This window comes from Podarcis pityusensis (assembly GCF_964106645.2).
Source record: "Podarcis pityusensis genome assembly, chromosome: 2".
NCBI lineage: Eukaryota > Metazoa > Chordata > Lepidosauria > Squamata > Lacertidae > Podarcis > Podarcis pityusensis.
The window spans coordinates 69,082,920-69,098,937 of record NC_138029.1 but is presented as its reverse complement, the minus strand read 5'-3'; the positions used below and the strand labels follow the sequence as shown (position 1 = coordinate 69,098,937).

Below are 16,018 nucleotides of genomic sequence, written 5' to 3'. Positions count from 1 at the left end.
AACTTGCGTTCAGTCCCTTCCTTTCTTCAATAGAAAATTCTATTGTCTCCTTTAGCTGAACACCCTGTAGACAAAATATTGTTTCCGTTTCGCAGCTTTCCCAGAAGATAACCAGTCCTGTAAAATTCCAATGGTGTTTTTTTCACTTACGACCATCTTTGTAATGTCCCGAAACTCCTCTAGGGGGATTGTTATAACTTTGTCTTCTCTAGTCCAAAAGTCCGATTGTTATCCATATTTTCGCCATTTTGTATCCAAGTTTTAACAAATTGTAGCAAATTGTAACAAATTTAGCCAGCAAAGTTCTCATAATAAAATCCTCTCTGCTTTCCGACTTTGACAGCTACTTTGACAGCTGTCAAAATCTCCGACTCTTTTCACCAGGCTCTCTCTTCAATCACCCCGGTTCCCAGGGGGGGGGGGTTACGTTTCTTCTCCCTCAGTTCATCCTCCAGCACAGTTCTTATAGTTCCCCATCGTGAAATTCTTAGTTTTTATCAGCAATACAAATCTTTTTGGACCTTGGTTGCCCCGTCCTTGTCTTGAAAGGTTTACAATAGGGGGGGGGACTGACTTCCTTTTTGGATCCCCCCCCGCTCGTATCCAATTCAAAAAGAAATTCTTTTTTTCCTCCTTTTAAACCCAGTTTCCAAATTACTCACGGGTTGTTGTCTAAAAGTCCGAATTTTCAATAGAAGAAGTCAGCGCTCTCCGCCGGATGGCATGCGGCTGCGCTCGGCAGGGATAGCAGAGGACTCAAAGCACCACGCTTCTCCCCGGCACCCGATCCTTAGCCTTTAAAAAGGCTCCTTCACGAGTCGGGAGGGCGCTAGCGGTGCCAGCCGAGTCTCCATGTCCACGACCCTCGTGGCCGTGGTTTTTAAGGGTCCCCGCATCGCCGGTGCGGTAGGACCCAGCCCCTGCCGAGCAGACTCCCTCCGGAGCTCGGAGGGAGTCCGCCATTCGGCGATGGCGCCAACCCGGAAGTCCCAGAATTATTTCCATCTCTCTTCTCTGACATATTTGCATTAAAAAATAAAAGCAACAGCATTATTTGCTGGAACTGCAGTGTCAAGCAGATACCTTGCCTAATAACAATCCTTTGATGATTCAGGACACTCAGTAAATTCTGACTTTCCCAAAGGTCACAAAACAATACTGCAATATGTGTGCAGTTTCCTTTGTTTTCTGTATGGGGTTATTGGGATGCAACCCAACCCTGCTTTCAAGGGCTTCTTTGCAGCTATAAGTGCTAAAGCTCAATGGAAAGTGGCTGTTGCCCTCTCCCCTGGCCCATGTACTCTAGACTATGGACCTTCTAAGTTATTTTCTCTCTTTATCCTGAAACCCTTTAAAGAAAATCTAAATGAGAAAGAGTTAAGATTGTTAGTATGCATAGTTACTGAATTGTCTTAAACTTGTTATATTAGTACTCACCTTTTGCATCTGTTTTGTTTTACTTTTAATTTGTATTTTCAAAAAAGGTTTGATAGATAGATAGAGGCTACTAACCCTGAACATGTTCTACCTCCACTGTCAAAGGCAGTATGCTTTGGAATACAGGTTGAATATTAGTACCTTCATATGAAATCCTTGTGAGCCCTACACAAATGTTTGCAAGGTTCCAGTTTCACTCTTCTTCTAAAAACAACATTACTTCTAAAGTGCCTACTTTTTTATTTGTGCTGTACAGAGATTAAAAGACAAACCGGCCCCTTGCCTTCAAGCTCACAAACTAACAGACATCATACAAAAGGAAAACGTAATGGGGAGGGAAGAGGAAAACAAGAAGAAAGGCATAACTTATTGAAGTTATATAATTGTTCTGGACAGTTCCCCCCTCCCCTGCCTTTAAGTACACATGCATACCAGGGCTTGGCAAAAGCTGCCCCCTCCACATCTCACCAAACTTTCGTCTGCTGCAAAGAGGTGTGTGGGTGTGCATGTGTCAGGGACTTTGGGGTGGGGGCAAATTACAGCCTTGAAATGTGGCTTCAAGGTCTGTCATTTGATTTGTAACTAAATTGCTTCTGTATTACAGGAATACACTGGCAATTCAGCAACGTTACGCAAAACTAGAGCACAAAATCACAATTCCCATCGTTTCATAACAGGCCTTCCAAGCATGACTAGCCTGGTGGAAAGGAGAGAACCAGTAGGACATGATTATATCTAGATATAAATACTATAGGAAGAACAGGGAAGACATACTGGAGTTGGTGTTGCTCTGGTTGTTAAAGAAAGCATCAAATTAGCAAGCCAGAAATCCCCAAAGGGGCAGATTCCTCAATAGCACTGTGGAAATTACAGGCTGGTTGGCTTAACGTCTGCCTTGGGGAAACTGGTGGGAGGTATTGTTCAAGATAAAACAACCAATCATATAGGTAAAAAAGGTAAAGGACCCCTGGATGGTTAAGTCTAGTCAAAGGCAACTATGGAGTTGCAGCACTCATCTCGCTTTCAGGCCGAGGGAGTCGGCGTTTGTCCACAGACAGCTTTCCAGATCATGTGGCCAGCATGACTAAACCACGTTTAGTGCAACGGAACACCATGAGCAGTCATCTAGCACAAGCTGTGCTGAAGCAGAGCCAGCATGAGTTCTGCAAGAGTAAGGCCTGTTTTATTAACCTACAGTGGTACCTTGGGTTACATACGCTTCAGGTTACATACGCTTCAGGTTACAGACTCCGCTAACCCAGAAATAGTACTTCGGATTAAGAACTTTACTTCAGGATGAGAACAGATGTAGAAAGTGGAGTCCCCCAAGGATCAGTATTGGGACTTGTGCTTTTTAACTTTTTTTTTTTTTTTAAAGATCTAGAGTTAGGGGTGAGCAGTGAGGTGGACAGGTTTGCTGATGATACTCAGTTGTTCAGTCATTAAAACAAAGAAGGATTGCAAAAAGCTTCCAAAGGACATCTTCAAACTGTGTGAATGGGTGGTAAAATGGCAAGGGCAATTCAATGTAAATAAGTGTGAACTCATGCATGCTGGGGCCCCAAATCCTATTTAACCTATACACTTATGGAGTCAGAACTGGTGATGACTAACCAGGAAAAAGAGTGAACAACTCAATGAAGAAGCTGACACAGTGTGTGGCAGCAGTGAAAAAAAAAGAAAAAAGAAAATATCATGCTAGGAATTATTAGGAAAGGAATTGAAAATAAAACTGCCGATACAAGTACAAATCTATGGGGCAACTGCCCCTGGAACACTGTGTACAGCTCTGATTGCCTCACCTCAAAAAGGTTATTTTTGAGCTGGAAAGGTTTCAGAAAGGTGGAACCACCATGATCCGAGGGATGGAGCAATACCCTTATGAGAAAAGGCTGCTGCATTTGGGGCTTTTTAGAGGTGACATGATAGAAAGATACAGTGCCTTTTTCTGGGGGGACACAGGGGTACACATACCCCAGACATTAAGTTTGGCCTCACTGAGGGGCAGTATTTCAATATGAGTAGGAAAATGAGAGTACCCCCTAAACATTTTCTTTTTAGAAAAAAGCACTAGAAAGATATAAAATTATGCATGGAGAAAACGAACCATTTTTCTCCATCTCTAGGAACACTAGAACTCGTGGACATACAATGTAGCTGAATGCTGGAAGATTCAGGACAAAAGAATGTACAGTACTTTTTCTTCACACAGCACAAACTATGGAACTCGCTCCCACAGGAGGCACTGATGACAACCGACGTGGACGTCTTTAAAAGAGGATTAGACAGATTCATAGAGAACAAGGCCACTGTATATCAATGCCTGCACCACCCCGGCGCTCTGCCCGTCTCCGCTGCCGGAGCCCGTACACTTCTGAATACCAACGGCTAAGTTCCCTCGGAATTAGTCTCTCAAACGCCGCGAGCTTGAACTCTCGCGAGATCGTTAAGCTTATATATTGCGCTCCCTCCGCCAGCGTCCTTTGAGTTGCATGTCGTCAGCCGCGTTGCTGCTGATCTGGCTTGGTCTGGCTTGAGCTCTTCCTCCCGGCTCGGGCTGCGCCATGGCGCCTCCGGATCTCGTTGACCGGCGTCTGCTCGCGGGCGGCCTCCTCCGCCTCCTGCTCTCGTCCGACTCGTGGGCGCAGCGGGCCTGTTAGTACCGGGGGAACCCAGTCCGGGGGCTGCGGGCGGCCCAGGAAGAGAAGGGAGGTAAGAGAAAGAGGCGGGCGGGAGGGCAGGCAGGCAAAGCAGCCGAGCGCGGCCTTGTTGTTTACGGCGCATAGTGGGCGGGATAGGCCGGTCGTGGAACCGCCGCAGACCATCAGGAGGAGGCTGGGCTCGGGGATGAAAGGCTCCGGCGGAATTTATTTTGCGCGACACCTTCCCAGACATCTGCTTGGAAGAGCCTGAAGCCTACAGTATTTGGAAAATACCTGAACTCCCCCCCGGGACAGGGCGGGACGTGGACGGAAGATGCTGCTTGTGGTGAAATCTGAGGCAACCGCCTCTTTTTCTTAGGGTGCCATCCTAAAAACACTTACTTGGGAGCAAGGCCTATTGCAGGCTCCGTGAGACTTGCTCTCGAGTAAACATGCAAAAATATATTAAAACCGTTTTTAATCTCACTGCATGCGTTTTGTAAACTAATGCCTCTCCTTTCCCTGTCGGTGTTCAGCCTAACTATGCATGTCTACTCGGAAGCAAGCCAAATACTAATACTAATTTACTGTTTATACCCCGCCCATCTGGCTGGGTTTCCCCAGCCACTTTGGGCGGCTCCCAACAGAATATTAAAAACACGATAAAACGTCAGACATTAAAAACTTTCCTAAACATTGAGTTCAAAGGGGCTTACTCTCTGGAAAGCGAGTATAGGGTTGTAGCCTAACCTATGAGACGGACCTGTTGCCTACACTTGTCGGTGGTGTGGCTCCCTCCCTTACACACTTGCTTAGGGAATGATTGTTAGTGGACTAAACCTTTTGAGCCTACAGCAAAACTTATTTTCTTTGCATGTTGATGGTGGTTCAAAGTGATTCATAATAATATGTAAAGTGCCTCAACAGTTAGATGTTGTATACAGTTAGTATGTTAAAAGCAGCCCATGCCACTAGCCCCTGCATCCTCTCTCATTATTGGAGGAGGAAGAGAATAGGCTCACTTGGATTTAAACTGCTTGCTTGGCTGCAAGAAGTAGCAATTGTTGGTCTCTAGTGAGAAATGCTGGACAAGACTTAAGTGGCCATTTGGACACTGTGCCTCTTGAAGCTGCATTTACAGCATCTGTCTACTGTTAATTGCAACCATATGGGAGAATATGCTGGCATGAGCTAGTGGGTGTTTGTATGGCTGCTTTCCAGGTCAGCAGTTTCTGCAGTTGGAAGAAGAATAAAATGCTTAGAACTGGCCAACAGATGATGGTTAGAAAAATTAATGTAAATTACATTGTGGTTTCTTATTTATATCTCACCCACTCTGATAACATTACTGCTATGGAGGCTATATCTATGGCAAGTCTGCATTTCCCTCATGGAAATACCTACCTCTCCTGAGTTATTTGATGCTTACCTTTGATTGTCTGGGTAAATCACCAGAATACCTTTTGAGACCATTGTATTTTATTAATTCAAAGGTAAACTACCACTGTTGATTGCTTTATATTGTGCTGGAAAACTTCCCATTGCCTTGAAACCAGGTGCCATTGTAGATTACTTAGATGTTGATTGAGATGTGGAGTGTTCTTTGACCCTGTCTTGTTGCCACTGCAGTAGGAAGGTCCACAGTTTGAATTCCATTGTTTGAAAGCATGCTAGTGCAAGTAGATAAATGGGTACTACTTCAGTGGGAAGGTAAACAGCGTTTCCATCAGGGTATTCTGTTGTTCCAGAAGCAGTTTAGTCATGCTGGTCGCATGACCCGGAAAGCTGTCTGTGGACAAATACCGTCTCCCTCAGCTTGAAGTGAGATGAGTGCAGCACCCCATAGTCAACTTCGACTGGACTTAATTTATTTACTACTGCAGTCCAAGTATGCTAATTTATAACTTCATATTTATATTTTATATTTTTGCAAGTACTTGACAGTCCAACTGAGTGACGGTTTCTTTGGTGTGGTTGATGTACATAGTGTCTAGTTGAGACCACTTCAAATGTTAGAGAATTCCCACATAGAATTGTAGAGTTGGAAGGATCATCTAGTCCAGGAGTGGCCAACTCCCAAGAGACTGCGATCTACTCAGAGTTAAAAATTGGCAGTGATCTGCCCCCCCCTTTTTTTTGGGAGGAGGAAAGCACCGTTTTGTGGGGGTGCGGGGCTAAACTGTTGAGCTTTTTTAAGGGAAGCCAAAGTTGTTGAGCTTCTTTGGGGGAGCCAGTGATCTACCTCAAGACATTTACCGGTAGATCACGGTCTACCTGTTGGACGTCCCTGATCTAGTTCAACTCCCTGCAATACAGAAATTCCGCTCACAGCTGTCTCTGGGTGGGCTCAAACCACCAACCTAATGGTTAACAGGTAGATGAGGCATTTGAGCGTTGTGCACTATTTTCTCCTTTATGAAGGTTGAAGTGGCTTTCTGTCAGTATTGAATTAGGTTATTATGAATACAATTTTACTGCAATTGTAGACTGTCTTACTTTAGTAAAGATTTATTGCTTCTGAATTTTTGTCAGTCTGTCTGCATGGAAGCTCGTGAGGATGGTTTGCTAGTTTCAGCATCAGCAACAGAATGGTCCTTTTTTGACATCTTTCTCTCATCATAAGTTGTGGTAAGCTCTATTAGTTTTTTTTTCTTATAAAAACTTTGATTACAATGATACGCAGGCTGATTAATTTAAAATGAGTTAGGTCATAATACCTTTTCATTGCTTCATTATTTAAATCATCAAAATAAATGTTAGCCATCTTGCTAGCTTTATAAGCAAAGTAAAATATGTGGAGCTTCATTGACATACTCTAGTTTTATTATAAACCAGGATCCTTTGCTATGGTGTAACTTTTGCAGATGAAAGTACCCTCTGTTTTTATTAGGTAACAGCAATACTGTTCTGGATTTCCATATAGTGAAACACCTGGACTTGCAATCATGGCTTCAAGACGAACAGATGCTCCTGGTAAAACTAATTATCTAAGTAAATGTGTCGGGTGTAAAAGTGTCTAGTGGTAATTGCAACAAATATCATCAGGCCCTTTATTCAAATCTCCCAAGTCTATTTGTGTTGTCTTTATGAAGGTCTAGCTGTACCACACTAAATGCAGACACACATAAAGATCTGACTCTGCTCTAGAGAGAATTGTAATTGCGCTTCAACAATACATCTGTTGGTGACCTAGAATCTTATGGTTGCAGTTGTCAGTTTTCTTGCCTGCTAATGACCAACAACTGCTAACTAGATAATGATGAATTAATTACTAAATTGATGGAGTTCTCCTCTGAGATGAATTCTTCCATCTGTTCCTGGAAGTAGTTTTTCAGATTGCCTTCAGGATTATGTATTTCATGCTACCATTACTTGACTTTTAATTTGCTATTGAGTGAATTTATAGAAATCCGATGGTTAGTGTGCCTATTTACCTGATTATGAGTGAAAAGGCTGTTTGCCATTAGTTTGGGAAGTCATCTCGGCAGGGATGGAAAATTCTTCAGATCCCTATGAAATCGAATGACCATCCTAAGTACCTAAACATTTTCTAGCCTGGTTTTTTTTTAGGTTGTGTTTTCTGGGGTTATTCTGTTTGAACATCTTTTAATGAAAAGTTGATTACTTTCCTGATCCTAGGTGTCTCATGTGGGAAAAGATTCTGAATAAATGCTTTAGTGCCAGGGCTTGGGTTTTAGTAATTCTGGACTAGATAAGTGCCTAAATTAATAGGCAGTAGACTTTTTTGAGTAAGTGTTTCTAGGAGCTTTGGCCTAAGAATTTCTAGCTCTAGTAGCGCCTTTAGCTCTCTAATTATTGGTTGAAATGGATCAAGTGCATTGTTTTGATCAGTAGTGGTGAACCAGTGGCCAGTGGGCTTCATCCAGTCCACTAAGTCTTCTCCAGTAGCCCCCAATTCCCTGACCCAGTGTGGTGCTGCCTTGAGATTGAGGGGGGCATAGTACACTAATGGAATTTCATCCTCATAGTACTGGGCAGAGAGGTTGAAACTACCCTCACAGCTATTGTCAATTTCATTTTTCACCTTGCTTGCTGTTTGTGTGCGTGTTCCCTGGTATGCATGTGGTGGCTTGTGCACAGGTGCTCTTGCTTGCCTGCTATAAGGTGGCCATGCCTACCTGTGGCATGTTGCCCTGACGGAGTTGGAATACGGTGATGTGGCCTTGGGCCTGAAAGAAAGTTAGTTACATCACAATGTTCTAAAATCCTGTGATACTGATGCTAGAAGATCATCTTAATGAAATAAGTGCTAATGTGATCTGTACTACTTGCTTGTATAAAGTTGGCATTCTAAAAGTGCAGCCTACTGTGAAATTTTCATCTCTGTCCTTAGCTATTGAGCATGGCTCTGGAGGCTTTCTAGGAAAGATGTCCCAACCCATTGGAATGAACCGTCGGACATTCAGTTATGATGATGCCCTTGAGGATACAGCACCAATGACCCCTCCTCCTCCAAATATGTCCACCAATATCCTGTGGAAACAGCCAGTCGTCCCAGAACGCAAATATGAAAATATTTCCAAGGTATGCAGTCTCTAGAGTGACTATAGAGGTGGTATGAGGTGTCCAGTAAATACCACTTTTAATGTCCCACTGAAGACGTAAATCAACCACTGAAATTAACTGTGCTGAGGGGCATCAAATTTACATTGCTTTGCTCTTCTGGGTGTATGGGGTGTTAGGGGAGGTGTAGTACCTCTGGTGGGAGATGTAGTGTGCTACTTCTGGGGTACTTTGTCCACCTTTGGTTCCCACGCTGCACTCAGCTCTCACCTGTGGCTCTTAGAAGTTATCAGCATGTGACAGCCACACCCCGGGAAACAGCTTTGACTGGCCGGCTAAACCAGGTGAGGGTAGCTGAGTGGTCTCAAACCCTTGGTGAGTTAGGGACTTCCCCTACATGTGAATACAGGCTCTGGCAGATTGAGCGGACAAGACCCATAGTGGGTCCAAGTGTCAAGAAGGCAGTTTCTGCACGTGCTGTAGAGGGAAGTGAGGGGCAGGTGGGGCTCATCCACCTAGAAGGAAAACCCTGATCCTAAACCTCTGCTGCCTTGCAGGATATCTTCAGGGAAGAAAAAGCTAAGGGGTAAACCCTACACAAAACCAGAATGTAGTCCCTAAGATGGTTGGTTGGCACCTTGTACGCCTCCTTCTGGCAACTCCTGAAGCCAAGCTGGTACCAAACGTATTGCTCTGCTTTCCTTTGGACCACTTCAGCAAGGCTGAGAGTAGGGTCTTGTTGACTGGGCAGCCAAGGACCTCCATACACATTGCCCAGGCTTGCACCCCTGAGAGGTCACTTCAGTGCTACTAACAGCTGCTTGGCTTCGCTCCAGAGGCACACTCCATTTCTCTCGAGTCAAGCAGATGCCAATAATACAGATGCTCTTCTGATACTTTTTATAGCAACAATTATTGAGGGAGAAACACTTATTTTCATTACAATGGCTGTAACTGGTCAGAACTGGTGAAATGTCTGACAAAAAGAGTGTAAGTGTCACAACGAAGAGCTGGTATGATTTTTTTTTAAAAACCTATAGATTTTGACTAGGGTTAAATGGCTGTGGGTGGGTGGCAAGTAACAGATTGTGACCCTGGATTTACTTTTCAAAAGCAGGGAATAATCAGAAAGCCATAGTTGTTATCTTATGAGGAGAACTAGACTTGGGGCTTGGAGTTATCTTCTGTGCAGGAGAGAATATTTTCACCTGTTTTCATGGACTACAGCGGATCTGGTTTTTGGTGAAAATAGGAGTGATCTCTCGCTTCATATAATGATATTTTGAGATTGATTATCTGCTGGATGCAAGACTAAAGATTTCTAAATACTATACAGAATTAAAATGTTATAGATGAGAGGGTGGGAAAATGGCAAGAGCACCATGTTCAATCTGTACAGTTCAAGTATGATTCCAGGACTCCTTCCCTTGAGGATCAGGAGTAGTGTGTGAGATTCTCCTAAGGTAATTTTGCCCCTTTCTCCTCAAACTGTCCCTGGCTTCCTCTGCACAGGATGAGGAAGGGGAGACTAGCATGCATCCATCTGCCATTACCCCCTCATCTTCCACTGAGACTGTGAACAAGGTTCCTGTAGTGAAGGCCAAGGCCACCCACATCATCATGAATTCTCTCATCACAAGTAAGAGCTCTTGTGTTCCTCTAGTAGGCAAGTTACCCTGGAGATCAAATTTTGCAATATGGTTTATTTCCCATTACCATGTGGGTTATTTTAATTCTCTGTGATATAGTTGTCTGTTCAGAAAGGCCTTCAAAGAGATTGGATCCCCTAATGGAAAGGGTCAAACAAAATGCTGTAAGAATGAATTTGATGCTCTACCTCCATATTCTGATCCTCTTTAGTACCTAAATACTAGCATGTAACCTAAGGGAAACAGCATGGAAATTTAGTTCTTCTTAAGTCCTGCAACACTTCATTATGTGTTTTGTGGTAGTGGGACTGTACTGCCAGTTCTTACTTGTTAGCTTGGCAAACTCATTCCATTTGTCCAGTCAATGTATTAAAATGAATGGCTGTGGAAGATAATTTGTTGGCACCTACGTATGTTTAATTGTAGCTGTTAAATCTTTTGGGAAAACTTAAATACACACTTCCATTGAATTTACAGTGAATTAAACAACTTCATTAGGTTGCTAATGGTACATTTCCTCCTCCTACTAATGGGCAGATAACTGGCACATAGACAATATGCTTGAATCAGCATGCTTTGGATGTGGCATATATATTTCATCATTTTGAGTCTCTTGTAGTTTTTCTGTTCTAGAAGTCTAGTGATCACAGCAGAATGGAAGTCTAGTTCAGGTATATTACTTTCTTACAGTAAAACAATGAAGGAAACTTCCTTTTATGTTTAAGAAATAATTCTGGAAACATATTTTATTAATATTTAAAGATAGCCGTTACAATTGCATAATTTTTCTTTAAAGAAGCTACTAAAGGACAGGGTTGAGGTTTCTGCTCTGAATAACAGTAGATTGGAGGAAGGCATTCTGAAGATGTTCCTCCTAAACCCTGGTGGCTTCTTTTTTGGGCCCAGCTTCTGATTATGTATGAATTTATGCTGCATTCATGAGAACATAACAAAAGTTGTCGCAGTAAAGGTTTAGAACAGGGATGAGGAACCTACCTGTGACTCAAGATAATGTGCTACTTCTTCCATCAGCTAGCCAATATGGCCAATAGACAGTAACAATATCTAACAGCACCTGCAGGGCCACATGTCCCCCATCCCTAGTTTAGAAAGTCTGGTTCTGGAACCCCAAAAATACAGTGAGCTCACTTGTAGGAAGAGCTCAGGGCAAAGGAAAACATTTCTGTATAACCAGGCCTTTAGCTGATTAGACAATCTATGGCCTTTTAAATGTGTTTGTGGGAAGGGGGCTATTTATATTCTCCACCTTGTGATCTTTGGGTGAAGGGCTGTATACAAATTTAATAAACAAACAAAGCAATCCTAGATTATTTTACTATACTGGTCTCTCTTTTTAACTTTAGTCCTGTCCTCCCCTTCCAATCTGCTGGAATGATGAAAGTTCCAGAACATTTTTTAACTGTGCTGTGCGTTGCTCTGGCGCTTTATAATAGATGGCTTAAAGAAATCTCTCCCTCCGTGCTTTATCATTTCTAATAACTAAAGGCTATAGGATATTGCCTTTTAGAACTTTGTTGCAGGCCGTAGTGTTTGTGGCTTGTATGAATGTGTCATGTTGTCCGTTCTAGAGCAAACTCAGGAGAGCATTCAACGCTTTGAGCAGCAGGCAGGGTTGAGAGATGCCGGATACACTCCCCACAAAGGCCTCACTGCAGAGGAGACTAAATACCATCGTGTGGCTGAGTCACTCCATGTAAGGTGTTGGGTCTCACTGTGCTTTAGTAGTGAATTCCTTAAATTGGTATTGGTTGTAAATTACTACTTTTCAGAACTAAGTGTGGAAAGTTTGCTAATAGGTGCCATTGGCACAATAGAATCAAGGATTTTTCCGGTTTGCATCCTGTTTCAGAGTTTGTGTTAAGAGAGCTTGAATCTAGTGCCAGTTAAATATAATGTATTGAGTTCTTTATCAGTACCAGTGAGGCATTGGCACTGAAAGTAATTTATGTAAATTATTTATTTCCCTGCACTAAAAGCCTAACTTTCTGAGACTGAACATATAGAATTTACTATTACTGGGAAATGGATGCTATGCCTTTGAAGCGGAATACAAAGTTCAGTAATAGAGGGTGATGATTTGAAAGATGGTATGTCTGAGAGGTAGCTGTAATCGAGGCAGAAATGTCTCCATACAATCTTGCATGCAAGTCTCATTAATATGCTGCATCATGCTTTTATTAAGCTTTACCAATGAAAGAAACAAAATTAAACTGTGGCTGCTCGCTGTTCACTTGCTAGAATTGGAAAGCTTCCAACTGTACATCTTTACCCTTTCTAACAGAACCTAAAGATGCAAAGTGGAGAGATGGCAAAAGAAGATAAACAGGCCTCTTCCGCCCAGTCCACTCCAAGCAGCACTCCCCATTCCTCTCCCAAGCGCACATACAGGTACATTTCCCAAGAGGAAAACAAAGGGCACTTAACTATGTGTCTAAATTAATAGGAATCCTAGCTTCCTTTTGGGTTTTGTGAATCCTGTTTGTGGAATCTGTCCAGTGCTTTTTTGCTGCGTTTTTAAAGATACCCAGTCTTTCAGTTGTGGGTAGGTAATGTGGCTCACACAATTTTTTCCTGGATTTATCTTTTGGTGTAAACCTATGTGGAGTGAGAATTGTTCAGTTGGGATTAAATGTTTGTGGTAGTCAGATACTACCATGGTCTGCCTATCCGGTTTCAGTTCTTAATTGATTTGTTCTCTTCAGGGGTTGGTTTAGTCAGGGGTCCTCCGCATCCATCACGGGTCCTGAGCTTGCTGCCATGGATTCCGGTGGTGGGGATGGCGATAAAGTACCGTCTGAAAAATGGAGCTTCTTTGGACCTAGAGCTCTTCAAAAACACACAGATTCAGGTACAGCAACATTTTAAGAAAACAGTCTTTATGTATTCAAAAATATGCGTTCTTCCAAAAATACAGTCTTCAAAAATATGTGTTCATTTTACAAAAGACCGGAGTAGCAAGCTTTGGCTTTAAAGACTAAAGGAGAAATTAAACATCACACTGTGGTACTTGTTTTGTCAAGGCAAGCATTTTGGCTTGCCAGAAAGAACAATCCCCCCTCTCCTCCCCTTGCATACTATTCCAGGGCTTCTCCTGATGCCCCCAGAGCCAATTTTGGGGTGTATGGGGAGAGGAGGAGGGAAAGCCCCATAGCACACGTGAAAGCCCTTGTGCAGGAATTCTGCTGATGGGAGTCAACTGATGTATTAGTTGAGCCCTGCTCTAACGAAGAGTTAAAATTATGAAGAGACTTAAAAGTAAATGGGAAGAATTCATTGTCAATTGGAATTGGGACTACAGAAGAGAATGCATATATCAAGGTGTGGCATATAGTAAAATGTGTGTCCACAGCTTTCTGCAGTCTATGGCTTTGAACTTGAATGCTGCATTCAAAGGTCGGAAAATCAAACTTTGGATTCAGTCTTGTACCCCCCCCCCCAACCACATTATTGTGCTTTTGTAACAGCAGCGTTAATCCTAAATTTGTAGTTAATGTGGTTTTACTAAGTGTTAACTACTAGTGTTTTGTTTTGCCTTCAGTCATATTTGATAGAGGAATGTCTGTTCCATAGTTTCCCAATAAGCAAAGATGCTCTGCCTACTTACTTCTTTTAAGAAAAAATGTAGTGAATATTATTCTGACTCTTTAACCATCTGCATTGCTCCTTTAATGCTGATTTGCCAGAACTATTCCTGAATCTTCCAGTGACAATTAAATTCTGTTCAAGGCTGTTGCCATAGATTATGTGCAAAAAGCTTATCACAAGGGGATACTTGAGTTGCAGTTTTAGGTATAGCTTCCTCATATGACTGTCACTATAGGAATACACAAATATCTTTTGTTGACAAAGAGAACTGCCACATGCCACATGGTGGTTAGTGCTTGTTGTTTAGTCGTTTAGTCGTGTCCGACTCTTCGTGACCCCACGGACCAGAGCACGCCAGGTTAGTGCTTAGAATTTGATGAAATGGCAATTGCTTACACAAGTCTTGATTGTGCTGTACATCTGCACAGATGTGCGTAATGGTTTGCTGCTTTTGCCTTTCTCTTATCTCTTTTGTATCCTTTTCTTCTCTCAGGGGGCTTTACCGTCCAGGCCTATAAGGGTGCCCAGAAACCAACCCCAATGGAACTAATGCGTGCCCAGGCCACCAGGATGGCAGAGGACCCTGCAACTTTCAAGCCTCCCAAGATGGACATTCCAGCTATGGATGAAAAGAAGCGGTCCCCACGTTCTCATAACCTCAGACCCCGGGACATGAATGTGCTTACTCCTACTGGGTTCTAGAAACACCTCCACTTAAAAGGCAGGATGATCTTGAAATCTGATGGACTATATTGTCCTAGGGTGTCTTTCACATTCCCCACATACAGTTGACATAGGAAGGTCTCTTCTAGGTCAGAGTTACAGACAGTGGTGAAACAAGATTTGGGCAACTTTCTGAATTTCTTGCTCTTTTTTTTCCTTCCAAAGGTCTCTTATGCAGCACCAAAATAATAACTATCTTGCCAACAGAGTTCTGACATGCAGTTCTGTGCTTCTCTGAATACCTTTTTATAAAGGGAAACAGTCAACTTATTGGACCTTTTTGGCTTGAATATTTGGGCTGCTGTTTGTGTAGACATCTACTTATTCATGCAAGATTACTGAAGGACAATGTATAACTTTCTAGTATCTTCTTTGAATCGTTTGAGGGAATCTAGCATCAACTGAAGTCTAATGCTCTGGTAAGCATATTGGAGAAATTTAGCACCATGCTTGAAAGTTGAAGACTCCCTGCTTGGCTATTTCTACATGTAAGAGATTCATGTCTTCGGGACCTAAATGTTTCAACATGAAAAAAATATCAGTACTAATTCTAGACTTGTACTATGAAATGATACTGTTTGTGAAGCCCTTTGCATCAAATGGGTTCTGCATACCATGAAGCTGGAGCCACAGTAGAATGGAAAAGTTTCTTCATTCCTAGAGGTAACAAAGGGATTTGTAGCTGTTTTCCTGGGGATTCATTTGGGAATTATTAGTAGCACTTTCAGGGGAAAGGATGTGAGATAATAACTATAAAGTTAAAGGGACAGTGGTTATGCTTATTTATATATTTCTTAGGGAGGAAGAGGAAAATAAGTCATTAGAGCACAGGGAAGATTTTAACCTAGCGTCTCACCTTAGATATGAACATAAGCATTTGCATAAATTGTTGCTAATTTCTATTTGAGCAATCAGACAGTGGAAGACTTGACGTGTTCTGTGATTGCTTGAAGACATAGGGGGCAGGTACTGTCCTTGTCCTAAACTCGTAAGTCACCGGTTGGCTTTATAGTGATGAGATGGCAATCTTGGAATATCCATTATGCAGATAAAAAGGTCTTTTGTTTAACAGCATGTTTACTGAGACGTCCTCACTAATCTTTTTTTTTAATGTCCTAAATGGGATCTGTCCCCTTTCTGAACTGTGTTGTTTCTACAGATTGTTGGCAGTTCTGCAGCTGAGTGACTTAGTGGTGTCTCACTCAGCTTCATCTTATTCCTTTACTTACATTGACGACATGAGGACTTGTGCTTCAATACCACTGTAGCTTTTTCTGCCCTATTTGTCATCACTATTGCTGTGTGTAAACAGTGATCCAGCTTTTTGTTTAGTGTTAACTTATTTTGTGATATTTTGTGTTCATGTCTCTGTGCTTAACATCTCTGCACAATAATAAAAAAAACCTTAGAGAATGACTGTTAGTGATGTGTGACAGA

At 42.4% G+C, this 16,018-nt stretch overlaps 1 protein-coding gene across 3 annotated transcripts; it reads left to right on the top strand.

The window, feature by feature from the left end:
• The first annotated feature begins 3,916 nt into the window (after positions 1-3,916).
• On the top strand, positions 3,917-15,997 carry KIAA1191. 3 transcript variants are annotated; one of them, XM_080988793.1, is made up of 10 exons: positions 3,917-4,149; positions 5,828-5,967; positions 6,612-6,707; positions 6,970-7,052; positions 8,434-8,624; positions 10,116-10,242; positions 11,842-11,966; positions 12,555-12,661; positions 12,976-13,121; positions 14,352-15,997. In XM_080988793.1, exons 4-10 carry the CDS (start codon positions 7,025-7,027, stop codon positions 14,558-14,560), a joined length of 933 nt encoding a protein of 310 aa, XP_080844919.1. In that variant the 5' UTR covers positions 3,917-4,149; positions 5,828-5,967; positions 6,612-6,707; positions 6,970-7,024; the 3' UTR covers positions 14,561-15,997. The 3 variants fall into 3 exon arrangements, with proteins under 3 accessions (XP_080844919.1, XP_080844920.1, XP_080844918.1); XM_080988794.1 differs by lacking the exon at positions 5,828-5,967; XM_080988792.1 differs by lacking the exons at positions 3,917-4,149; positions 5,828-5,967; positions 6,612-6,707; positions 6,970-7,052 and having other exon boundaries at positions 7,073-8,624.
• The last annotated feature ends 21 nt before the right edge of the window (positions 15,998-16,018 follow it).

Excerpts from the sequence above, each read along its gene's own strand:
- KIAA1191 (XM_080988792.1), top strand. The coding sequence starts at position 8,319 with ATGCTAGAAGATCATCTTAATGAAATAAGTGCTAATGTGATCTGTACT. Across the intron at positions 8,625-10,115 it reads AATATGAAAATATTTCCAAG|GATGAGGAAGGGGAGACTAG; the intron begins GTATGCAGTCTC and ends TCCTCTGCACAG. Across the intron at positions 11,967-12,554 it reads GTGTGGCTGAGTCACTCCAT|AACCTAAAGATGCAAAGTGG; the intron begins GTAAGGTGTTGG and ends CCTTTCTAACAG.